The sequence below is a fragment of the Balaenoptera borealis genome, assembly GCF_965194805.1.
Source record: "Balaenoptera borealis genome assembly, chromosome: 1".
Taxonomy (NCBI): Eukaryota; Metazoa; Chordata; class Mammalia; order Artiodactyla; family Balaenopteridae; genus Balaenoptera; species Balaenoptera borealis.
Window position 1 is genome coordinate 152355741 of NC_138860.1, and position 27262 is coordinate 152383002.

At 43.5% G+C, this 27262-nt stretch overlaps 1 protein-coding gene across 3 annotated transcripts in view; it reads left to right on the forward strand.

Moving 5' to 3' along the window:
* The window catches only part of FAF1 (Fas associated factor 1), a 481277-nt gene extending 454451 nt beyond the window's left edge, over positions 1-26826 (forward strand). For 2 of the 3 annotated variants that reach the window (XM_082370941.1, XM_082370943.1), the window contains one exon: positions 18776-19028. In XM_082370941.1, the coding sequence (XP_082227067.1) occupies positions 18776-18859 (84 nt within the window). In that variant the 3' untranslated portion in view covers positions 18860-19028. Of the gene's footprint in view, positions 1-18775; positions 19029-26670 lie in introns of those variants that run through there. The other variant, XM_082370942.1, reaches the window with a different exon arrangement.
* Positions 26827-27262: the final 436 nt, after the last annotated feature.

Sequence of the window (27262 nt, forward strand, 5' to 3'; positions counted from 1 at the left end):
CCAGCTTTTCCAGGAAGGATATCAGTCTACCTTACATGCCCAATAACAAAAGGTTGAGAGGGTGTTCAGGTAGAAATATCTAGAGTCTAATATCTGCATTCTGTTTTACCAAGACAGCAGATTTCTTTCATAGTTGGAAACATTCCTGAATTAGTTCATGATATTTTCCCTAGGGTCAAAGACAGGCTTATTTCCTCATGGAGACTTACTTCATTTATGTCAGGGTCCTCCAGGACCTGCTCTTTATAAACTCAGTTAGGGCAGTAGCTATACTGTCTTATTTGCCTTTGCACCCCCTGTTTCTGACACAGGGCACACACAGGCCTATCACAGAGTAGGGGCTCCCTGAATTGTGGGTGGATGGAGGATGGGTGGATGGCACACACTGTGGAGGATGTGATGATAATTATAACATGGCCTTGGTCTACAAGGCCAAGTCTGGTAGGGGAAATAAGGCAGGAGATCATCCTAGCAGGCAAGCGGCACATATCACCAAACAAGGCACAACATGAAGCATACACAGATTTGGCTGAACAAAAACGTCTGTGTCAGGGGTGCAGATTGTAGTGAGCAATGTACCTGAAGCTAAGAAATTACAATTTTATTCTGAAGGCTGTGGGGAGCTATTGGTTTTAGAACTGAGTGTTACAGTCAGTTTTTATGATTTGCAGTAGTTATGTTGTAGAAAGTATCACAAACACTAAATTAGTAAATAATCATTGCCTCAGGGGAAATATAAGGTTAAATTACTATGAGCCTCCATTTTCATCAATCAATGCATAACCTTGTTTTATGTGTGTTTCTGTTTAAAGACGGTTTATTTAATATATAATGTTGATTAATTAATATTGAACTCATGGCCAACAGTACTACAACTCATGCCTAAATGAAGCTTATCTAACACACACACAGTCTCCATAAGGCACATCACAGCCTTCTTACACTTAGGAACACTAGGTAGCACTTCAGCACTATGCTTAGGGGCCACTGACTGGGGATTGCACACAGTTTGCTATGACTGAATTTAGGATATAAAGTTGGGCATGGAGGAAAATGAGATAGGAGATGAAAAATAGTGGAGAGTTTTCTTTGCATTAATCCAAAGAATATTTGAGTACCGCTTATGCATAAGACATTGGGGATACAGTAGTGAATAGGCTAAACAAAGTTTTTGCCCTCACAAAACCAATTCTAGTGGAAATTTGAACTAGTTAAGGTAGATGTTGAGCCTTGTATTAAAGATAAGGAATTTAGACTTAGAGCTGTCAAATGTCTAACAAATTGGGTAGCTAATAAGTTGCAGAGCAATAGCTCCAGCTAGGTCTTTTGATGCCACATTTCTGTTTTTTTCTCAAACCTGTTGATTATTTTTATCAGAAAGGATTAGAGTAGTAGAGCCTGGGAAAGGGAAACCAGATAGGACTGAAGTCGACCAGACAACAGGTTTATGGGAGTCAGAACTGAGATGACAGCAATGAGGATGAAGAGGAGGCACAGAATCAGGAAGAAGAAAGAATCAGTGAGATCTGGTGGTTGTCTAGCTATGTCAGGGTGCTGGGTAGGGTAGGAAGAAGGAGTTGTCAAAGGTGCTTAGAGGTTCCCAGCCTGAATTACTAGGAACATGCTAGTTACCATGTGCAGAAATCCAAGAAGACAGATGAAGACGCAGGTTCACTTTTGGATTTGTTAAGTCTGAGGTGCCAGGAGAAAGTCTAGGTGGTGCTTTCTAAAGAGGATAAAGAGATTTAAACTGTGAGACTAGTTTTATACCAAAAAAAGACCCCTGGCAGTAACGAGTAGATTTGAAGGAGATGAGGAACATTTGAAGGAGATGAGGGACAGAGAGACAGTACAGGACAGTAGTTAAAAGACTTGAGTTCTGGAGTCCCAGGCTGAATCTCAACTCTGCATTTCCTAGCTTTTTAATCTTGGGCAAATTACTTAGCCTCTATGTAGCTCAATTTCCTCATCTATAAGAAAAGGATAATGATAGTACCTACTTCACAGGGCTGCTGTAAAAATGAAGTGATACTTGTAAAGCACTAGTATACAGTAAATGCTCGGTATATCTAAGCCATCGTGATGAAGTTGATGGTAAGGAGAGGAAAGGATCTTGCTAACCCACAAAGGTATTGAGAGAACCAGTGATATTATATAAGAAAACCCATCATTGTATGCCCCTGACCAGATCAAAGGAATACACAAAGGAGTTTTTAAAATATGTTTGAGGTGATTGCAGGCATTTCATGGAAGCTGAGTGGAATTCAGAGCCTTAATAAAATCTACCTTTGCCCCTTTTTAACTCATTTACAAAGTACTTGGAACAGTGGGAGGTTATAACAATGACTAAAGTCATTTATTTTATTCCTATTATATGCACAATCAAGTATATTAGTTTTCTGAAAGATGCATATCACCCCCATTTTACAGATGAGGACACACAAGCTTAGAGAGCTTAAATTTTCAAGGTTGCACAATAAATATCAATACCAGTATTTGATTCCTAAAACCCAGGTTCTTTCCCTACACCATGCTGAAAATAAAATGGAGTGACTATTAGGATTGTGTATAGGTATGTTGATGTATTTAAACCTTCCAAATTACTTACTTTACGCCAGAACGTAATTTTATAAGGTGCTTATAAAGCACTATATCATTTGAAATTGCTCTATCAGAAATCAAATAAACTTTTTAAGGGTATACATACAATCCAATCTGGCTCCATCTGGCCATAAATAAAAAATCATTAGTTCTGTGCTCAGTATTCCAGGTGCTTCTGCAGACACGTGTTGCTCACTTAAAGTCTGTATAATAACCCCATTCTAAATACAAACAACTGCAAATGTGTATATGCACAGATTAACCTTTTCTAGACACTCCTTGTAATTTTCAAAGCCAGTGCTGGAGTTCCAGTGCAGTAGCATGTGCATCATGATGCCAGATCCCCCGGGCCTCACTGCAATGCCAGTTCCAGCTCCAGCTCCAGCCCCTGCCTACTTCACCCAGACCACACCCTGCTCTTCACCCAGAACCAGGACCTCAAGGATTCAGGTTTAATGTCTTTGGCTGAATCCCAAACCTGAAGATTCTTTTGATATTTCCAAATTTATTTCACTTTCCGTCCTCTGGTTATAAGAGCCTTGTGTGAACAGGCCTTCCCCATGCATGCATTTTAGACTGTGAGAACTAGAAAAGACCCTTATTTTATAGATGAGAAAGCCAAGATGCAGAGAAAGAAAGTAACTTGATCAAGGCATAGAAAAACCGAAGGCACCAAAAGCAGAAATGGTTGACCCAAGTTTACATAGTCACAAAATGAGGGTAAGATACACATTTTTTTAAACAAAAAAAAGAATTGTTCACATGAAGTCTGAAGTTAATTGGGATTATGTCTAATTCATCTGAATGTTCCCTAGTACAGTGCCTGGCACATAACTAAGCGACTAATGCTGGTTTATTGTATATGAAAGTATGTCAGTAAAATGGTTAATTAGATTGTAGGAAACAGTTGTGCATATTAGAATGAGACAAGGAGGAAAGAGCAATATGTAGTTGATTGACACACTAGGGCGAGTTAGGTGTTTGCCTTCCTTGTGCTCCCCTGCTGCCCTCTTCCATATCGTAGCCCTTTACTGTTCTGAATTGCTGTGGGCCAATTTCTTGCGCGTCCTGCTCTAGACTCTACACTCCTTGAGGGCAGAGATAGTGCCGTGTTCACTATTATATCCCAGTACCCAGCACAGTTTCTGATATTGTAGTAAACACTCAGGAAATATTTGTCTAGTAAATAAATGAGAAGAAATAAAATATTCCTACCCATTCATGCATCTACTGTTTTTGTATTTCTCATCTCACCAGGCAGAAACTCATATATAATTTATGGTATCCTGATGGTTGAGGAAGGCATCCATATATCTATATAAATATATATATATTCTTTTTCAGATTCTTTTCCACTATAGATTATTACAAGATATTGAATGTAATTCCCTGTGCTATACAGTAGGTCCTTCTTGTTTATCTACTTTATATATAGTAGTATGTATCTGTTAGTCCCAAACTCCTGATTTGTCCTTCCCGCCCCCCTTTCCCCTTTGGTAACAATAAGATTGTTTTCTATGTCTGTGAGTCTATTTCTGTTTTGTAAATAAGTTCATTTTTATCATTTTTTTAGATTCCACAGATAAGTGATATCATATGATATGTGACTGTCTCTCTATCTTACTTCACCTAGTGTGATAATCTCTAGGTCCATCTATGTTGCTGCAAATGGCAATATTTCATTCTTTTTTTATGACTGAGTAATAGTCCGTTGTATATGTATACCACACCTTCTTTATCCATTCATCTGTCAGTGGACACTTAGGTTGCTTCCATGTCTTGCTATTGTAAATAGTGCTGCTATATGAACATTAGGGTGCATGTATCTTTTCGAATTAGAGTTTTCGTCTTTTCCAGGTATATGCTCAGGAGTGGGATTGCTGGGTCATATGGTAACTCTATTTTTAGCTTTTTAAGGAACCTCCAACAAAAGCATACAATATGCTGCCTACAAGAGACCCACTTTAGGGCAAAGGACGCACATAGATTGAAAGTGAGGGGATGGGAAAAGATATTTCAGGTGTTTCTTAACAGCCAGTTGTCAGCCTCTTATTTTGACATCTCCAGCAGGACATTCTCAGAAGAATGTAGTGGAGAGGGGACTAAGCTGGGAGCCAGGCAACCTAGGACAGAATTTTTACTCTTCCATCCATTTGTTGTGTGATCTCAAGGAAGGTACATACTTCTCTGGGTCCTGTTTTCCTCATCTGAAATATGAAGAGATTAAGATAAGTGCTTTCTTAATCTTCTGTCAGCTCTGATACTATGTGATTCTATAATTAAATGACCTGGATATAGATAATACCTGCTCCATTGACAACTCTCTTCTGAAAACTAAAACAAAACCATTGGCTTCCCCGTCCTACTGGCTTTATTTAAGATCATCTTCTTTCACTCCTTTTATATGAGAATGTCTCTGTCCCAGGCAGTTTATGGGGACTTAAGCTTTTATTTACTGTAGCTGGCAGCTCCTATAAGCTGGGGCTTTGACAATATTTCACATTTATTTATCTGAGCCAGAGCTTAGGATCAGGTGGCAGTTAAGTCACTTAAGGTTATTCAGATGCATTGAAAATGTTGCTTAATAATTCAGAACCAGTTTTCTCTGTTTAGAGTATTAAAGATTTTTTAAATCCTTCTAATTATCCAATTCCAACAGCAGTTTAAATAGACAGGGAAAAATCTGTCCCTTCTGAAAGGGCAACTGATGCAAACTTATTTTCAGTCCCTATGTCGGTGCAGCAGGGCTGACTGAGGTAAGGGCCAGAGAGAGTCCAGAGCTAGAGGACTTGCCTGGGTGACCTGTTGATGGTATCACTGGCAGGCTCTGCCTGCCATAGGAGTGAGGCTACGGGAAGAGGTCTGGGGCTATGGCTTCTTTTGACTTTGGGTCGGTGGAGGCTTTAGGGAGGAGTGGGGAGCCTTCATTCAGTCATTCAGTAAGTCAGTCTTTCAGCAAACATTTGTTGAATTCGTACTGTTTCCAGCAGTATAGTAGGCCCTGGGGATAGATAGCCAGTAAGACCTCATTTATGCCCTCGGAATTCAATGTAACTGGAGAGACAGACTCATAGACAATTGCAAAATAACGTGAGAGACAGAACAGACAGATAGCTCAGTATGAGACTGTAGCTGATCCTTTGGGGTAGGTCCCCAGAAATGGGTTGCCTTGCCTGCTCAAAGTATAGGAGTACTATTTTAACAAAGGACAAGGTTGGCATTGCCTGTGCCTGTTTTCCAGTTTAAACACTGACCTTGAGTCTGCCAGCAGACCTTTAAGCCACCTTGTCTGAGAAGCGTAAGGGGAAGCAAAGGTATTAGTTAAGCAAATATGAATTGGCCACATGCAGGGCAGTGGAATAGGAATATGATGGAGAGACCACAGTGAACATGTACGGCCCCTTTGTCACAGGAGCCATGGCCCAGTGAATCGGAGAAGATGCTCTGTCACTTAGGCCTGGTTTCACGGGAGAAGTAGCAGTTGAGCTGAGCTTTGAAGGATGTGTAAGTTTTCAACAGGTAGGACTGGGCGGAAAGGACAGTCCAATGGTGGAAACAACATAAGCAAAGGTTCAGAGAAGAGAAGCACGAGACATAAATGGGGAATAGCAAACTGCTCTGGTCAACTGGAGCGTAAGGTCTTTGAGGAGATAGTATTTAGAGATCAAAATAGTAAAGAATGTTGGGGCCAAGCCACCACCACCCTTTCAAAAAGTTTAGGCCCAGATTTTACTTATTTGATTTTTTTTTTCAAAAGAAAATAGAATAAATGTCTATTTTGTGACTTACTCCTAAAATGTTAATAAAGGCTTGCTCTGTATTTTTCGATGTTCCATGATGTACATTCTCTGGTTTGATCATTTTTTCAGCAAGCACTTATGAGAGCATATAATGCACCAGATTCTTTGCTGGATGTTGGGGATACAGGAAACAGTCCTGCCTTTAAGCTATTCAGTCTTATCCAGGAGATGTTTGCATGATGACAGGCTGTGGTGATGCTCATTGCAGGCCCATAAGGTGGTGCATCAGATGTCAACATCCTTGTTTAACAAACAAGGAAACTCAGAGGAGGAAAGGTGACTTTTTCGTGATCACACAGTTGGTCAGAAATAGTATGCTAGGGTTAGGAGCCAGGTGTGTGGTCACTCAGAGGGTGCTTATTCCCTTCTCTCCTCCTCTACTCTGAGGCCTGACCTTCTGTGGACATCAGGACTGAACTGATAGGAAACAAGCATGAAGAAATTTCTGGCCAGGTAAAATGCATATCTCCAGCCACCCTCAAGTACCACTTTCTTAACATCTTCTCTCCTAAATCCTTTTGTTTCTCATCACGGTACTTTTCCTTAAATCCACGAGTTTGGGAGCTGGTATAAGTTTGGCATAGTACAGGCGCCCACTGGACCAACCTTCAAAGAAAACACCTGCTCTGTTCATGATTCCTGCCTTCCAGTTTCATAAGCTTTGGGTGGGTGAAATGTAATATCAAAATAGCTCAGATAGAGCCTTGGTAACATTTAAGATATTGAACGTGCTGCATCTGGTAACTAGAAAATTTAATGATCTCCTGCTGTTTTGGTAATTGGATAAGTAAATACATCAGAATAAATCACACCAGCAAGTCTTTTGTATGTCGTTAGGGACTCAACTCTTTTAACTCCTGTTCAAAGCTCCAGCTCTTGAGCGGTGTTTGCGTTCAGAGTTACGCACGCACCAGCTCGCATGGCCCTGCTTGAGTATTAAAATGCATTCAAAATGCTTACTTTCTCCCCAGCTACTCTGCCTGAAGAGTACATCTAGTATGCCACTCCAGATCTCTCTGAAGCCAGGGAGAAAGGTTTTTTCCAGAAGTTTAAACTAAACATAATAAGGCATTTTAGCCCTTCACAATCTATCTCCAAACTGTCTTTCTGGCCATGTCTTCCACTACAGATGTGTTATGAGCCTAGCCAGAAACACCACCCATTCACAAATTGGGGGAAATGAGGTCAAAGCAAAAAGGAATTATCCTGTTGTAGCAAGGAATCATGTAAGAGTTTTAAGTAGGAGAGAGGCAGGCTCAGATACTTTGTTCAACTCTCTCTCGAGTGGCAGGAGAGACCCAGAGAGAAATGATGTATTAGAGCTTATTGGGTGTTGAATGATGTTGTCATTACAGATGAGAAATTTGGGTCTTCTGGAGGTTAAGTCACTTGCTCAGGAGTATTCTTGCAGAGCCAAGATTCAAAATCCACCAGAACTTTTTCTTACTGGCTCCCTAATTAGCATTTAATCCATGTCTACTGGTGACCTGGGGCAAACAATAATCAGGGTTTCTCAGAGGGTTTTTAAGCTGAAGTAGCAGTTCTAACCTGACCGGTTAACAGGTTTCTCTCCTTTCATTTGTCTCTTAGTGTCCTGTTCCAAACACAGTGGTTAGTGTTGTGGACCAATCTTTTAACAGAGGCGTCCTCGGAGCCTTTTATACAAGAGCCCGCTACCTTCCATGATACCAGCCTCTGAAAGTGAGGCATGTCCCCTCGATCATTGCTTCCCAGCCTGTGTCAGATCATCACACACACTGAAAATGTTTGTGTGCGTCATTGGGGTAATCATACCAGGTTGCTCAGGGTCAAAGGCAACTCAGCCCTGAGGATTCTGGCTGCTTTGAGGGATGAGACCAGTATCGTGGTACACCTGTAACTGGCACACCACTAGGGCTGATCTGCACTAGATTTCTGTTGCCACACTCCAGAATCCTCATTCATGATTTGCCTATACCCTGTTTATTAAGCTTTCAGAAACAGTGAGCTTGCAAACCACTCTGTAAAGCAGGACTTCCTCTTAGTTACTTGAAATTGTGTCTTCCAGAGCCCAAGAGGGACAGGACTTCGATCTTCTTGTGTTTCTAGACTGAAGAGGCTTTCCGCCCCACCCTACCCTTCTTGATAGAAGTCCCTCTGTTCCCTCTGGGCCTTCCCCCACTAACATTGTTTAATAGTATAGTGACCAGGCTGCTCTTGCCTTATGAGGTGGGCTGCATTCTGCCGTTGGAATATGTATCTCTCTCAATAAACCTGCTTTCACTTTTTAAAAAAACTCGTATAGTGACCAAAACCACCATCAGGTATACCAGTGCAAGGAAAGCGTCACATTTTTTGTTTGGTGCCTAGGATCTCCCTGACAATGTGCCAAGTTTGAGGCCATTGTGACATTAGCAACACTTTAGAATTGGTATCCTCATTTAACAGCCCATCTAAAGGCACAGGCTGGGAATGAAGACTCCAGATTTGGTCCCAGATCTGCCATGAGTGCTGAGAAACATTGGGTAAGTTCTTTCCACTCACTGGGCTTTTCTTTCCGCATCTGTTACAGAGATGACCTCTAAAGACCCCTCCAGCTCTAACAATCACTAGGTCTGTGATAACTGAGGAGCTAGATGAGTGAAATTTCCCCAGATGCCCGAGGTAGTAATATACTTTGTTGTGGGGAGGTATATGCTTCAGTTACATGAAGGGATAGTCTTTCCAAGCAAGAGACTTAGAATAAATAGTCTAGTGTATGACTACAGTACTAAAAGTATCTAGTGTGGTGGTTAAGAAAACAGACTTTGGAGCCAGACCTAGTTTTAAATCCTTGCTCTGTCACTTCCTGCCTGTGCAATCTTAGGCAGGTTATATAATCTCTCTGAGCTTCTATTCCTCATTTTTAAAGTGGAGGTAATAGTACCTCCCTCATAGGGTTGTGTAGTACTTATAAAATACTTGGAACAGTTAGCACCTAGAAAGCTCCTAATAAATGTTTTGGTTTTTTTTTTTTAATTTATTTATTTTTGGCTGAGTTGGGTCTTTGTTGCTGCGCGTGGTCTTTCCCTAGTTGTGGGAGCGGGGGCTACTCTTCATTGTGATGCTCAGGCTTCTCATTGCTGTGGCTTCTCTTGTTGTGGAGCACAGGCTCTAGGTATGCGCACTTCAGTAGTTGTGGCACGTGGGCTCAGTAGTTGTGGCTCGCGGGCTCTAGAGCACAGGCTCAGTAGTTGTGGCACACAGGCTTAGTTGCTCCGTGGCATGTGGGATCTTCCCGGACCAGGGCTTGAACCCGTGTCCTCTGCATTGGCAGGCGGATTCTTAACCACTGCACCACCAGGGAAGTCCGGTTTTGTTTTTTTTTTTAAGTAACAATTTTTTTTTCTTTATTTTTTTGGCTGCGTAGGGTCTTAGTTGCGGCACGCGGGATCTTCATTGAGGCATGCGGGCTCTTCGTTGTGGCACATGGGCTTCTCTCTAGTTGTGGCTCATGGGCTCCAGGGCGCGTGGGCTCTGTAGTTTGCAGCACGCAGGCTCTCTCATTGAGGCATGCGAGCTCAGTGGTTGTGGCCCACAGGCTTAGTTGCCCCGCGACGTGTGGGATCTTACTTCCCTGACCAGGGATCAAACCCACGTCCCCTGCATTGGAAGGCGGATTCTTTACCACTGGACCACCAGGGAAGTCCCCCCAGTAAATGTTAACTGTTGTTATCATTATTATAATATGATAAAACAAGGAACAGATAGGGCAGCCTATGCCTTAGTTTTCTCTCCCTTTGTTCTTCCTTTAACTTTTCTTTCATTCTCCCTTCTTCCCAACTAAAAAAGTCAAGGAAAGGGATTTTCCTGGTGGCGCAGTGGTTAAGAATCCTCCTGCCAATGCAGGGGACACGGGTTCGATCCCTGGTCCGGGGAGATCCCACATGCCGCAGAGCAACTAAGCCCATGCACCACAGCTACTGAGCCTGCGCCCTAGAGCCTGAGAGCCACAACTACTGAAGCCCGTGCACCTAGAGCCTGTGCTCCGCAACGAGAAGCCACCGCCATGAGAAACACCCCACGCACCGCAGAGTAGCCCCCGCTCGCCACAACTAGAGAAAGCCTATGTGCAGCAATGAAGACCAAACACAGCCAATAAATAAATTAATTAATTAATAAAATTAATAAAATTAATTTAAAAATTTAAAAAAAATTAAAAGTCAAGGAAAGAAAATGTCGTAGAGGCATCCTGTGCTTTGCAGCCACAGAAGACCCACCCAGCCTCACTTTCTAGCACCCTAGCTGTTCTACTGCACTTTAATAATGGAAAGAATAGCATGTGACACTGTTTCCTGGAAACCCTCACCCCAGTGCCACTGCTTGTCTGTGATCCAATGAGGCAGATCGGTCCAGAAACTACACCAGAAGCTGGGATGTAAATAAGCCAGAGTGTAATCCCATAATGGGACCCTTCCAGATTGGAAGTTCTTTTTGGGGTTGCATTACCACCTGCAGCAAATGTAGAGGAGAAGTTAGTAGGAGCTACAACTGGTGTTGTGGATAATGATGATGATCAATCCCTTATGTTCGCAAAAGACTTTACAGTTACCAAAGCCTTTTCACACCCTGATCAGCACATGACCAGCAGGTTGGCTCTTAAGTTCTCCCTCTGATACTTTGTAGGTGTAACTGCCCTCTTTAAGGATTCCCAGCTCATCAAAAGGTGTTTAAAGAAAATGGACAATTAGCTATTAGAACCAAGTTGACAGTAACGAAAGATAGCCTATGTTCCCGTGGGGAACAGCAAAGCTTGTGCCACAACAGGGACATGAGCCAGGACAGCTGCAGAATGCCTGCTTTCTTTATGGCCAAGGGAAAGCCTTTAGTCACATTAACTGTCCCCTGTTTAGAAGTAGGATCAGAGGTTAAGAGGCAGTGAAGGGCAGTGCATCAGATACAGGCTAAACGCTCACAAACCTGGGTGCAAATTCCAGCATTATCTTTCCTACCTACCTACTCGGGCAAGTCCCTTAACCATTTTTGACCTCAGAGAATTCATCTATAAAATGAGAATAATAGCAGTACTTATCTCATAGGATTGTTGTGACCATTTAATTAGGTAATATATAGAACAACTAGTATAGTTCCTGGCACTTATAAAATGCCAAACAAATGGTAACTTTTTTGGTACTGATGACATTAACAATTATTTTTTAAACTTGTAATATTTAATATGCATGTTTTATAACAAAATAAGTAACAAAATATGTTACTCATAGCTTACCAAAAAATTAGTTGTTCTCCCAAGTTTAAAGTAAATGCTAATTTTGAACAAAACCAAGGGCAGATATATTCAGCTTTACTATAATATGGGAATTTACATATGCAGCCTTTGTGCTGCCTCATAGAGTAGAAGGAGCTCAGGATTTGAGTGAGAAGACCTGAGCTCCACCAATTTCTAGCTGTATGACCACGTGTAAGTAATGTCCCTATTTGAGTTTTGGTGTTCTCATCTGCAGAAATGAGGATAAATTAGTCCAATCTCTTAGGATAGCTCTAAGGTTTAGCTAATATATGTGAGAGTACCTTGAAAGCTTGTTAGCACTGAATAATATTTCGTTGTCTGGATGTTCCAGTTTACTTATCCATTCACCTACTGCAGGACATCTTGGTTGCTTCCAAGTTTTGGCAGTTGTGTATAAAGGTGCTTATTAAACATCTGTGTGCAGGTTTTGTTGTGGACGTTAGGTTTTCAGCTTCTTTGGGTGAATACCAAGGAGTGCGATTACTGAATTATGTAGTAAAAATATGGTTAATTTGGTAAGAAACCACCAAACTGTCTTCCAAAGTGGCTATGCCATTTTGCATTCCCACTAGCAATATATGAGTGTCAGCATTTGGTGTTGTCAGTGTTCTGGATTTTGGCCATTCTAATAGGTGTGTGGTGGTATCTCATTGTTGTTTTAATTTGCATTTCCCTGATGGCATATGATGTGGAGGAGCATCTTTTCATATGTTTATTTGCCATCTGTAGATCCTCTTTAATGAGGTGTCTTTAAGGTCTTCAGCCCATTTTTTAATTGGGTTGTTCATTTTCTTATTGTTGAATTTTAAGAGTTCTTTGTGTATATGTATATATATTTTTTCCTTTTTTAAAAATAAATTTATTTATTTATTTATTTTTGGCTGTGTTGGGTCTTCGTTGCTGCGCGCAGGCTTTCTCTAGTTGTGGCGAGCAGGGACTACTCTTCGTTGCGGTGCGCAGGCTTCTCATTGTAGTAGCTTCTCGTTGTGGAGCACGGGCTCTAGGTGTGCGGGCTTCAGTAGTTGTGGCACGCGAGCTCTAGAGCATAGGCTCAGTAGTGGTGGCGCACGGGCTTAGTTGCTCCGAGGCATGTGGGATCTTCCCGGACCAGGGATCAAACCCGTGTCCCCTGCATTGGCAGGCGGATTCTTATCCAGTGCGCCACCAGGGAAGTCCCTTTGTATATTTTGGGTAATAGCTCTTTATCAGGTGTGTCTTTTGCAAGTATTTTCCCCTGGTCTGTGTCTTGTCTTCTCACTCTCCTGACAGTTTCTTTGGCAAAGTTTTTAATTTTAATGAAGTTTAGCTTATCAATTATTTCTTTCATGAATTGTGCCTTTGGTGTTGTATCCAAAAAGCCAACACCTTACCCAAGGTCATCTAGATTTTCTCCTATGTTATCTTCTAGGAATTTTATAGATTTGTGTTTTACATTTAAGTCTACAATCCATTTCGAGTTAATTTTTGTGAAGGCTGTAAGGTCTGCACATCTAGATTCATTTTTTTGCATGCAGATGTTCAATTCCAAAATCAGTTGTTGAACCTAGCATTTTTTCTAAATGTGAAAATATTAGATCTAGACTTTCCTTTATTCAATTTCAAAATAAAAGCTTACCTTAGCAAAATTAAATAAAATAAAAAGGATTGATAATAATGCTGACCCTACAAGATTGTGATTTAATGTTTGTGTAAATATCTTACAAACTATAAAGTACTATTCATATATTGCTGCTACTGTTATTTTTAGTATTACTCAGCTCCTGCCCTCAAGTAGCTCCCAGCCTAGTAGTAGTGTTATATTTATGCTCAGGTATTTTTTTTTAAGTGAGAAGCAGAATAGTGTGACTAGAAAGAACCCCAAAACAGAAGTCAGAAATGGGTAGAATACTGAACTTATCAACTGTGTGATCAGGGCCAAGTCACTTGACCTCTCTGAGCCTCAGGTTGCCCACTTGTGAAATGAAGGGGTTGGACTATATGGGATTCAAGGAGCTTTCCCACCCTAACATTCTGGGACTCACTCAGAGTGAGTGGCCTAAGGATGAGAATCTGTCACATTGATTAACATTTTTCTCAGCAGCAACGTTATACTTTTTCAGGGAAAAAAACAAAAGACAAAAAACTGAAGCCCAGGGAAATAATAGAAGTACGATGTACATGAAAAGTTCGAACTGCTGAGAAAAGGGACCTAGAAAAGAATAACTCTCTTTGGCAAAGAACATGTCCCATTTTTGTTAACATAGACAAGTTTCACAAAGCCAATTTGCTAAAATACTTAGGTTTCCTAAGTATTGTATAATGAATAAAATGTCAAGAAGGTTGACTTTCCTTTTCTAACGTAGGCAAAGTTAGGCCATACCTCTTATCTGAGAATGCCCCTCCTCCCCCAGGGAGTCCCAAAGGGTGGGTTTCTCTGTTGATTTAGAAAGTCAATAATTCAGTAAAATCCCAAGTAAATGGCAGAACATAAGCTCAGATTGCGTTTCTGTATTCGTATGTTATAAACATTTCAGGATTTTTTCCTTGACCCTTGACCTTTTGCCATTCTTAAAGTGAAGATCTTATGTCCTAGAAGCTTGGTTAGAAAACAACCTCAGGGTCATCTCATCCAACTTCTTTCTCTGTGTGGACTCTACTCTTAGCAGCACCTCTGGCAAAATAGTCCAGTAGTTAAACATATGGATTCCAAAGCTAGATTGCTATGATTCACATTCTGTCTCTGCCCTTAACAACTTTGAGACCTTGAGCAAGTTTTTAATTTGTTCCATGGCTCAGTTTCCTCATCTATAAAATGGGAATAATAATTATACCTACGTCAGAGGGTTATTATGAAAATTAAATTCTTTTATAAATGTTAAATGCTTGGAATATGCCTGGTACAAATTAAATGCTCAATAAATGTTAGCTTTATCATCATGATCTTCTTCCACAAATAAGCCCCTGTTTGAATGCTTCTAGGGACAGCAGAGAGTGCCCTCACCTCTCCCCTCCCTACCCCTTTATTTTCCCAAGGTAGCCTGTCAACATGTAGGCCAGAAGCATTCTGGTTATCATGAGCTTTGGAGTCAGATGGACTTGAGTTTTAAACCTTATTCTATCTGCAACCTTGAGCAAGATAACCCATGGTATCTTCAACTTTAAAATGGCAATAATACATACTTTGTTTGGCTGTTTTGAGGACTAGTTAAGGTATTTTATATAAAGTACTTAGCATGGTTCCAGCTACACGGGAGGCACTAATACGACTGGCCCTTGAACAACATGGATTTGAACTATGCAGCTCCGCTTACATGTGGATTTTTTTCAGTAATAAATACTACAGTACTACACCATTCGTAGTTGGTTGAATCTTGGATGTGGAACCCCGCCTACAGAGGAACCACCAATATGGAGGAACTGCATATATGGAGGGCTGACTATAAGTTATATGTGATTTTCAACTGCTTGGAGGGGTGGTGCCCCTAACCCCCAGGTTGTTCATGGGTCAACTGTAATTGATGGTTGCTACCATGATGATGATGATGATGAAGAACAAAAAGAAAATACAAGACAGGAGGGGAAGGAAGAAAGGTAAAAGAAAGAGAAGTCATAGCCACACCAGCAGCTGCTGCTCTGTGAAAAAGTTTTTTCTGACCAGCTGAGTTCTGCTCCCCTACAATTTTACCTCACCAGTCTCAGCTCTACCCACTGGAACTGCAGAGAACACATCTGCTCTGTCTACCTGTCCTACTTGCCAGCCCTTCAGACATTCAAAGAGGGCTGACACAGCCCTCTCCCTGCCCCTATAGCAGCAGTGCCCTCTCTCAGGAAGACATATCCCATTTTTCAGATGTGTCTTAGAAAACATGGTTTTTAGGCTTCTCTCCAACAGGAGGTCCCTCCTGGCACACTCCCCATCCTTCCTGAATGGGGCCCAGAACACTGCAGGATCGTTTCACAATATGGCCACTCACAATATAGTGTCCTGCATCTCCCTAGGTTCCCTACAGTCTCTCTGTCCACTCCAGGCAGATGAGAATGGAAACAGATTTGTCCTTGTTAACTTTAAATTTCTGTCTGAAATGACCTTCAAAGAAAAAAATTGCTTGTGATATGGGGCACCAGAGGGAACAGCCCCAACAAAACCATCTTTAATGTGAAGCAGTCCATTGATGGCACAGCCCCACTGAAGCTATAGAAGGGGGTCTCCAGATACTGAGACATTACCCTATCAGGGAAAAGGGAGCCCTTCTGCTGAGGAGCAAGATGGAAATAAGAGAGACAGCCTAGTGCAGGCCTGGGCTCCCGGAGACTTTGGGGAAAGAGCTCCAGCTGAAGTTAGACAGACTAGGGCCCTACCCAAGTCAACGCTCCAGCCAGTAATGGCTGCTACCAGCTGAGCACTTACTGGTTCAGTCTCTGTACCAGAGCCTTCATCAACATCATTCCATTTAACTAGCACAACCTATAAAAGAGAAACTCATTATTCCCATCTTACAGGTGGGAAAACTGAGGCTCTCAGGTTGTATTACATCATCAAGGTCATATAGGTAGTAAGTAACAGAGCTAGAGTTTAAATCTTAGTTGCTTCACTCTTTTTTACTATCAATATTATACTGTATAGACAGACCCTCACTAACTATGTGACCTTAAACAAGTGGCAACCATGCTGAGCCTCAATTTTGTCAACCTTGCATGGTTGTTTAGGGATTAAATGAAATAACATATTTAAAGTGCCTGGCATGTAATAGGTGTTCAAGAAATTCTAGTTTTCTCCTTCTCAAGTCCCAACTCTCCCACTTGAAGTGACTGGGGAAAATCACTTAACTTTTCTCAGACACAGTGAAAACTGGATGTGTTTTCTGAACATCTAACCTTGCATATTGACAACATGGCACCAAGGCTCCAACCTCCCAACCTCTTTTGCTTCCTAGCATATCTTTTTGCCAGTATGCACAGCTCTGGAAGTATTATGATTTTGGCTTCTCCCAGCAAACATCATATTTACGAACCACAAATAACAAAGTAGAAGATGCCGGAAGAGCTCTGGCATGTTAATTAAGAACAATAGCAGAAGCAGCTGGGCAGAAAATGCCAATGAGTCAGAAGCAGAGGCAGGGTAGCTCTGTTTGTTGACAGAAGCCAGCAGAGTGTTGTATGTTAATTGGGGAAGTGGGTAAACATTTGCCAACAGCTTGCCCCCGGGTGCATTGGAAGACAGACAGCAGGCTAGGCCCTCCCCACCACCTTGCCTGCCCATCTGCCCAGAGCCCAAGAGATACCAGTAGAGCAGCCTTGCTATGGGTTCCTTATAAGCACAGAGGTTTCTGGAGGCAGATGTATCTCCTTAATGACCCTCCTGGGCATACCAGGTTTCCATCTGGATACAGTCAAAGATAGTGTTCCTCCTTCAGCTCGCCGGCCTGCCTGTGACACTCAGGCCCCTAGGGCATCCCCTCCCCATCGGCCTGGAGAAGACAGCGCAGCCATCTCATCAGGTGTGGCTTGAGTTGAGCAGAGGACAAGATTGTCCGTCTCAGGTGCTAGAGTCTCTGCCCAGGGGCCCAGAGCTCCTGTACGTGTCTGACAGAGCAGACTGCCCGGCCTCCCATCATGCACACTTGGAGCTGTCCATTTATCTGTGTGTCTGTTGTCCATCCTTACAGTTGCTCACATACACGGCAGCCCTCATTGCACACCTGCTCTGTGCCAGACCCTGTGCTAATTATTTATTTTTTCTCGCTTAATCCTCACATCAGTCCTACAGGGTTGATACCAACTCCAAAGCCACAAAGCTAATAGCCAACACAGCTGTGATTTAAACCAGACTCTTTCTGGTTCCAAAGCCCATTGTCCTAGTATTTCTCAGCTTTTTAAAATTTATGTTCCCTTTAGGAAATTTTTGGGTTTTTTTCTCTCACTCTCGGATTCAGAAAACCTCCACATCACATCCTTGCCCCTGACCTAGGAGGCCATAAACCTAATGTAGGGTTCCTATATGATTAACATATCCCAACTGAGCCAAGAAGATTTTGTCTAGCTTTATTCTCTATAGTTCATATTATAAAATAATCATTTTTTTATTTCTAAAATATAAAGTCATATTATGACCTTGACTCATTTTTTGGAACTAAATATCTTCACCACCACCAACAAGGAGACTGTGATATGCCTCCCTAGGGAGCCTCTCCTCAGCAGGGGAGATACTCATCTTTGGGCACGGCGGGATGGGCACTCTCTAGTTTACTACAGGTATGTTTAGCATGAAGATCAGCCCCCAAAGCTTAGCTCTTTCCCACCGAGCAGAAAAGGCCCTTTCCGCTGTCAGGAGTTAACCAAGCACGGGTCCCCAGCAATGCCAGTGAGTTGTTTGGAAACCAGTACCCTTTCCTAAGCCCCTCCTGTTCTGCTGGCCAAGCTGAGCTGTGCAGGAAGCAGTGGGCCTCCACCTGCCCTGAGGTCAAATGCTAGTTCTTCCACTAAACTATGAGACTTGACCTCTCTGAGCACTGGTTTCCTCGGTTATAAAATGAGAGTAACAGGACTTCCCTGGTGGCGCAGTGGTTAAGAATCCGCCTGCCAATGCAGGGGACACGGGTTCAAGCCCTGGTCCGAGAAGACCCCACGTGCCGCGGAGCAACTAAGCCCGTGCGCCACAACTACTGAGCCCGTCCTCTAGAGCCCGTGAGCCACAACTACTGAGCCCGCATGCCACAACTACTGAAGCCCGCACACCTAGAGCCCGTGCTCCACAACAAGAGAAGCCACCACAATGAGAAGCCCGCACCCTGCAACAAAGAGTAGCCCCCGCTTGCCACAACTAGAGAAAGCCGGCGTGCAGCAACGAAGACCCAACACAGCCATAAATAAATAAATTAATTAATTAATTAAAAATTTAAAAGCTTATTTAAAAAAAGCAGTAAAAAAATGTAAATTAAGATTTTTCTAAAAAATGGGAGTAACAACACCTACCTCACAGGTTATTTTGAGGATCAAATGAGATAGATGTGAAAATGCTCGTGCCTGTGCAAAGTAGGCTCAAAATCAATGTGCAGGATAGGATCTGAATGCCATGAGAGAAAATAGTGCTTCTTCCAGTCTTTTGAGTATGTGTTTTCTTTCTTTTTAGGTAACCCAGCTGGACCCAAATAAATCATTATTGGAGGTAAAGTTGTTCCCTCAAGAAACCCTTTTCCTTGAAGCAAAAGAGTAAACATGGCCCAGCAGTGGAACCAGCCGTTCCTTGACAAGCCAGAGGCCTGCATCAAGAGAAGGGCTCCTCGCCAACCCACCTACACGCTCGTCTCACTCAATTCAGTGTCACACTTCTGCCTCTTGCAAGATTGCTGGAAAAAAGTAATAATAAACATAGCTACTTAACATTTCCCATCCACGAGTATATGTTCCCAACCCTCATTGTAGAGAAATATGGCTCTGCCTCTCTTGCCCCCTTCACCTCGCCCTCTTTCAGTGACTAATGCGCTGTTGAAGTGTGAGTGATCATGAAGTAGGATTTTTACCTCTCCAGTGCCCATCTTCCCCACAGTGTCTGGGACAGTTCTGTCTGACCTGTGACACCAAGCTGCTCTGTATTTGATGTGTCTCATTGAGCCAGGGCTCATACACCTCTGCCTTTTTCTTCTCATGACTGAATTTCTACTTTGTCACCTAATTTCAAGAGGCAGGGGGAAAAAGTCAAATGGGACTTCTTGGCATGGAGATTAAACATTGTTGTAGGAAAAAAACATATCATTTTTGTTGGTACTTCCTGACTTCTTTACTAAGACGTAAGGTTGTGTTTGAGGACTGCATTTGACATATATGCAAGATATTCATTTACTGCTCCTGCCTTGGGTCCCCAGGTTCCATCCAGGAGGTATTTGCTGTTCCATTACAGTGTAAGAAACTGTTTAAACTTTGTGATGTGAATGTTGAGATAGTGTGAAGAGGACCAGTACCAGGACTTCAGTATCTGGCCCAGCTGCAGGAAGCTGCGGTTAGATTTGCATTTGGGCAGTTAGAACCTCATGGATACCAGCTCCCAGGTTGCTGGTCCATCCGTGTACAGCGAACACAGCTCTCTCCTGCTCTCTGCTCCCTCTATTCCATCACGCATTTGGACCTTGTCACTTGGTGCTTTAAGCACCTGGACTGTCACCAAAATCTGATCAGCCACCCCATGGACTCTGAGCCCAGCTGTCATAAGGAACCGGCTCCACTATTTCATCCTTTTAAGGTTTCAGTATTAGATGGTAGACTCCCATCTCAAATGAAAGGGATCTCATTCTACGGCTGAAAATTCTGACTTCATATATTTAAGAGAGCAAACTTAGGGGCTTAGCTCAGAAGACACGTGTTGCCTGAACTCGCATATAAGAATTTGGGGTGATTTAGTAAATGTGGATTCTTGTTAATGTATGGATTTGGGGTTTGGAGTTTAGTTCGTGGAAGCACTGTTTATACCTTCACCGCCAATGACTTCTTTTCAGTCTTGAAATGTTGCTCCGTATCTGTTTTTGTGTCCCCTGTGGTCTCTGTCCTAGGGTTTGGGATCCTGATTTGACATTTTGTACTTGTCCAAAAGAGTCTGAGCGCTGGGTTTTTTCCCCCTGGCCCAAGCCAAGGGGTTCTCAGAAGACTCTAACCACAGCCTGAGATATGCCTGGTCATTTTCCATCTGCCCAGAAGTGGGTTTGGCCAGGAAAATTCCACCTTGTGTTTTCTCTCTGACACTACAACCAGGGACCTCCCCTGAACACTCTCTTCAAAGAATGTGTTCCTAACAGACTAGTGCTACACCTGCCTGGGCGCAGGCCTCCTCTGGCCCCAGGGGTCTCTCCAGGGAGGCTGAAAGGAAAAGAGAGCCAAAGTGGGGGAGTTCAACCTGAGCACTTCCAGTCCAGCTCCACTCCCACCTTCCTAAACTCATGGCCCCACGAGACAGTCATTTCCAATGCTACAGATGCACTAGGGCACCAGCTTTTCTTTTTCCAGGGAGACCGTGTTCTGTAGCTGCCGTGGAGAAGCCACAACCCTGAACTCAGGCCATGCTCAGGAACAGCAGCAATGTGTGGGTGGGGATTGGAGGGACGTGACTCTGAATTCACTTTCATGTTTAACCTGTTCCATCTAATTTGGGTTTGACTTCATCATATTGTTCCCCCCATCATCTTCACTTCTGCATTCCAATAATATAGACTTTACTCTGAAACCAATTTCATAAAAGTTATTAAATGCTACTTGAATGTGTATGAAGTTTACACACCCTTTTTCAACCCTGCCTTGGAAGGTTCTTCTTGCTCAGTCCCATGAAATCCTATCCTATGGGCCCCTTTGCTAGGAAAGGCCTCAGCTAATTATCACTGTTCACTCATGCCATTCTGTTCTACTGAGCTCCAGAACAGGAGGCCAGAGCAATTTTATGCCCTTTCTTACAAATACAACATTAAAATGACTTATCTAAAGTTAGGATCCAAGAAAGGCATTAAGTGACTTACTATCACCACAAAAATAGCAAAGTCCTTTGTAATTCTTCCTCCTACCCTTACACTTCCTTGGGCTTTACATCCCAGCCTCCAGACACAGAAGTGTGTCAATCAGAATATGTGCTCTGTGTTCTTATGCCCAGCTGTCTGGAATGAAGTTCCAGGGCTGCTGTCATCCCTGCCCCATTCCAGTTCACTCCTCTGTGTTTCTTGGATTATCACTTGTATGTTTGGAGCATCAGTTTGAAGGTTTAAGGAAGTATTGCCAATTTCCCACTACCTCTCAGAAGGTGCAGTTTGGGGGAGTTTTCTGGTCTGCTATGTTGTCATGCTCTGGCACCACTAGTTTTATGGGACATACAGGTGTTCGTCTTTGAATTGCAAGCATCTGAAGTCTGAGTTCTTTTATGAAATCTTTCCTTTTCAGTGTAGGAGAATAGGAATCAGGCTTTTATGGATTTTATTGGTGACATTAAAAACATAAAATAAGTTTGCAGTTGCATTAAAATTGCTACTCCCAAAGCTAGACATGCTGAGTTGAGTGTGCTGGTCAATGAGATGCGTTTTAAAGAGGTTGCAGAGCTCTGGCAGATTTCCCCAAAAGCATAAAATTTGTTCATTTGGATGTGAGAAGGGGTCTTAATTGTCATAAGCAAGCATCTCTGATTGGCACACTTCCACCATCCCTCTCAGCCCTTCATCCAACCAGTCCTGGACCCCACAGGCAGATGGAACATGGAATCCTGAATTCAGTCTAGGAGTAACTCACATGGGCATTGCACTTTATAGTCCAGGTAACCCTTCCACGTGCATTAGCCCATTTGATCCTCTTCTAAATTCTTGGAGGCAGATCTACACACACAAACACACACACATACACACACACACACACACACACACACATATTCCAGAGACCTCAGTGTCTTTCAGTTTGAAACTTGGTTCTGCCACTTAATAGCTGTGTGACCTTAAGGTGAGTAACCTCTCTGAACCTCAGTGTCCTGATAACATTCACACAGCACTTGCAGTTTACCACACCTTCCACACCCATCATCACAGTCCACTGCAGTGAGGGAAGCAGGGCAGGCATGATCACTCCATATGTGCACATGAGACTCAGAGGGTAGGTACTTGCCTGAAGTCACACAATGTCAGTAGAAGAATCAGAACTCAAGCCCCAGGCTCTGACTTTCAGGGCCACAACTATTCTATAAAGAACCTCTAAGTTTCATGTCCAAGAATGGATCTTAGAATCCCCTACAATTATATACAAAAAGTTAGATGTGTACTTTTCTAGGAGGGGAGTCTGTATTTCTCAGATTCTCAGTGGGTTCAATTGACCCGCCAAAATTTAATAGCCACCACTTACATTATGCAAACAACATCAGACCATTTGGGAAGTTGAATTTGTCCATTCTTCTTCTCATCAAGCCATTTTTTTTGGTCTAAAAGCCACAAAGAGGATGAGTTGCAACAACTAGGCTTTCTTGCCTTGAACCTCTCTCTACATTTAGTGCTTCTCCCTTGTCTCACATAATCTGCTTTGGAAGATAACCCTTAACAAGCCCAACTGGCCATATAGCTCTTGCATTTTGAAAGTGTGCTCTGAAAGGAAACACCAAAAAAGAGACTTGCTCTCCAGTCTTCAGTCCATTAACTCTTAGTTTGCACACTATTAGTTGTGGTTCTCGGTTTTGAGAGGTGACATAATGTGTGGTTAAGAGAATAGCCTCTGGGGCCTTATTGCCTGGGTTCAAGACACTCCTCCACTTACTAGTGTGCCCTTGGGAAGTCACCTCACCTTCCTGCGACTCAACTTTTTAGCTATAAAATGGATAATAAGAGTACCTGGTTGATAAAGTTGTAGCCGATTCATTGAATTAACACTTAACTGTTAGCTAACATGTAAAGCAGTTAGAACAACTACTATCTGGTCTGCAAACTCATGGGATTACAAAAGGAAAAGAGAATGGGTGATGGCAGCAGTGAGAAGTGGAAGTTTATGGGGGAGGACACAGAAAACATGAAAAGCGGTTACAAGAAGTCCAGGAGCACTGCTCTAGGGCCCTTCAGGGAAGGTCAAAGAGCCCTGCACAAAGTGTCACTGCGTTACTGGTGTCCGTAAGGATCAGCCCGGGGCATCATGGGAAGGAGGAAGGGGGCGGAGGACTAACTTGCTGAGCACTCAGGATAAGCCCTGTACCGTGCTCAGAGCATTACATATGTTACCTCCTGTAACCCCGCAACAGCCTGCTGGGTGGGTGATCTTGACCCCATTTTGAAGAGGCAACAGGCTCAAAGAGGTGAAGTGACTTGCCCAAGTTCCACAGCTAGTAACGAGCAGAGCAGAGTCTGGGACCCAGACCTTTGACTCCAAAGCTCCTGCTGTGTTTATGACGATGCAGTGCTACCTCCAAGGAAATTATGACATAACTAAGGCATTTCAAATAGTAATTACAATAACAACATCTTTTAAATGTTGGAGGATGCTAAAAGGGATAAAAAGTCAGTTTTATAAAAAACTCAGCTTTCCAAAAATGACTCATTCCCCAGTGTGTCAAGAGCCAGAATTTAAGCAATGCCTTTTATTTTTAAGTACATGCAGTGATTTAAGAAGGTTCCCATAGCTTCTGCCTCTGACATCTCCAAACTCCACTCCCTACTCCTTCACCCTTTGTCCCACTGACATTTCTTCCCTCCAGACCTTTATCATTTCTCACCTGGGTTATGAAACCACATCCTAACTGATCTCCCTTTCTCCAGTCCCTTGTCTTCTAGACCAGTCTCCACCTAGCTGTCAGAAACAGCTTTCTGAAGCACCTGCCTCACCACGCTACACCCCTGCTTCGATGCCCCCAAAGGCTTCCCATTGCCCTCCAAATAAAATCCAAACTCGGCTTGGATTTAAAACTCCTGTCATCTGTTCCCTACCTCCCTCCCCGTCTGTATTTCCAGCCATGCCCTCAACACACATACCGAACTACCTTGCAGTTTCCTGAAGGCATCAGCTTTCTATCACCTCTGTCCTTGCACGTTATTCCCTCTGCCCTGAGTGCTCTTCCATCACCATTAGACTCCTACCACCATCCATCCAGCCTTCACTTTCAGTTCAGACTTCACTTCCTCCAAGATGGCTTCCCCGACCATTGCCACACCCTCTGCACACTCTCCAGGTTAGGTGCCTGTGCTGTGAGTCTTCAGCCCTCTATTGACTTTCTTGAAGCACTGGATCGCTCTGAACTATAACTCTCAGCTCACATGTCCTCCCTCCCCCACCCCCAGACTGTGAGCTCCCCAAAGAGTCTGAGTCACTTCATATCCTTAAGGCCTAGTGAAATGACTAGTACATAGTAAGCACAGAGTACATTTGTGCCTATTAACTGAATTCAAACAAAGAAATAATGATGGTCATGTACTAATAAGGTGGTCACTTCCATCTCTAACATCCAGCCTATCTGGGAACATTGTGAGGGCAGAGCCAGGTCGTAGTCATCTGTTTATTCCCCTAGCCAGCCCAGGGTCTGGCACGTAGCAGTGGTGCACCCAGTAGTTACTGAAGCAATTAATTACTTGGAGCTGGAGCAAAACCAGCTGGAGCTGGTGAGGAGAGACAAAGAGTAAGGGAATTGGTGTTGAGCACCCAGGTACGCCCTGCACTGTGCTGGGGGCTTTATGCCCTGTTCTCCCACAGCTGCCTCAGAACCACTGTGAGGTCACTACTGCTAATGTCCTCATTTTACAGTTAGCAAAACGGAGGCTCAGAGAAATTATGTCACTGTCCCAGAGACATGCAGTGGTAGGGAGAGAAGCTGACCTTCCAGTCTGGATCTGAGCCCAACCCTCATGCCGGCTCTGTCTCCCCTCATCAGTGAGGCTCCCTCCCTGAGCTGCTTCAGTAGCTGTAACTTCTAGCCCACAGATGATAGAGTATAATAAACATTCCCACACACTCCCCTCTGCCTTCCAGGATGCCACACTTTGCTAGTTTTCCTCCCACCTCTCTGAAAGTTCCCCCTCTGTCCCCTCTGTGGTTTTCCTGTTCTGCTTGCCTGTGAAATGTCAGCAGCCCCTGAGTTCCTTCCTCTGCTCTCTGCTCTTCCAAACTTTCCTTAGATAAGAGGCAATTTGTACTTTGATACTCAATTCAGATTTTACCTAAAGTATAAACTCCATGAGGGTAGAGTCCATGTCAACCTGATTTTTTGTTTTATCCCTCAGCATGGGCCTGGCACTGTGTAGGTGCTTGATAAATGGCTGTTGGTAAGAGCGTGAACATCTATATCATGTCTACTGAACTCATTTATTCCTCACAACAATCCCATGAAGTAGGAACTATTACTCTCCCTGCTTTATTGGTGAGCAAACTGAGGCACAAGAGAGGTCATACAGCTAGTAAACCAAGAGGGCAGATTCAAACACAGGCAGTTTGGCTCCAGAATTCAGGCAGTTATCACTCCACCCCACTACTCCTCCTCCAGGAAGCCTCATGGAATCCCCAGGACAAGTTAGGGCCCCTTCTAATCCCCGTGTTTGCCCTAGTAGAGCACTTACGACATTACTGTGATTATATGCACAGAAGTCTCCCCTGGAGACCATGACAGGTCTGTCCCCACTGGGCCTGACACAGGGCACAGACAGTAAATGTTATACGAATGAATGAACTACAGAACTGCCCTCTGAGGTGGAACATACGATCCCTGTCTCTTACATTAATAAACTGAGGCTTAGAGAGGTTAAATCACTTGCCCCAAATCTCATAGCTACTATATAACATACCCTGTCTAACTCCAAGGTAAATGTTTTTTCCACCATGCATTTTCATCAGACCAGCATTTAATTTAAGTACTTTTAAGTTCCCTTTTCCGTATGGAGATTGGGTCAGTGTTGACTCATCCATCCATTCATCATTTAGGCTTTTTGTTAAACATTGATTCTCAGCCTCTACCCTTGGCCCAGAACTCCCAGGCTGGGGTGGGTCCACCAACTTCAAGGCAGTGTGGTCAATGCTAGAGGAGTTCCAGGAGCTGTGGGAACCCAGAGGAGACCCCTAGTCTGGTCAGTCAGAGGGCTTCTGGGGAGGGGTGAAGCCCATCTAGGAGCTCTGGCCAGAGTCTGCTCTGTAATGAATGGGGCCACCCAAGCCCAACAGTCAGATCCCAGAGTTAGAGAAGGTAAGCAGCCTACAAGATCAGACTGGAGCCTGCCCCTCTGGGCTCGGGTCTCCAGGCCCCTGGAAATGTTATTGCCTTACTTGAGCACACACTGGTAACATTTGCATAGGACTTTCCTGAGGAGTTGGCAACAAAGAGAGTCTTACTGAAATTTTTCTGTGTTCTGGGAGTTGGGTGGAAGCACATGCAAGGGAAACCAGGTGTGGAGGCCAGGAACTTTGCTCTATTTCCAGAGGTGGATGCCAAGGCCTCAGCTGGATGGAGCATCCCACATGGGAATCGTCTTCTTCCTAGCTGGGTCTGCATAGTCCTTTTCTCATTTCAGAGCATTTCCAAATCCAGCAGGTCTACCTTTTCTCATTCTACAGATGAAGAAATGGAGGACCAGAGCAGTGAAGTGACTTGGCCAAGGCCTCCCTTCTGGCATGCCTTCAACTACACCAAGCATCAGTGGGGAACTGGCTTGCACAGCTGTTGCCTACATGCCTCAGTTTCTTCATATAAAAAAGGGGTGCATTTTACAAGTTTTTTATATGCTATGGGAGGTCGTGAACACAGAGAGAAGAACAGGTTCTCTGGAATAAAAGTGGTACTGCGACACGGGGGCACAGAGCCCAGCCCATGCCTTTGGGGAGCCCCACTAAGAACCAGCAGTTGCCAGGGTGTGTTCCAAATAGTGGAGGAGAAGAGATGGGTGGGGGATGCTTCCAGAGGCTGGGGGTGGGCCCAGGGCTGGGCTGCTCCTTTCTTACTGACACAGTAACAGTTTGTGCTTTGTGCTTTGTGACAAACATGTTCTGGTTAATGGAGCCCCTGGAGAAGGTGGTGGATGGAGTGGGGAGGGAGGGAGATACCCTGGGCCCGCCAGAAGATCTCTGAGCCATGCAAATCCATCAGAATTCTGATTTTGGAGGGAGTTTTCAGATTATGGTTCAAGTGCAGAGGCATTTCCTGTCACCA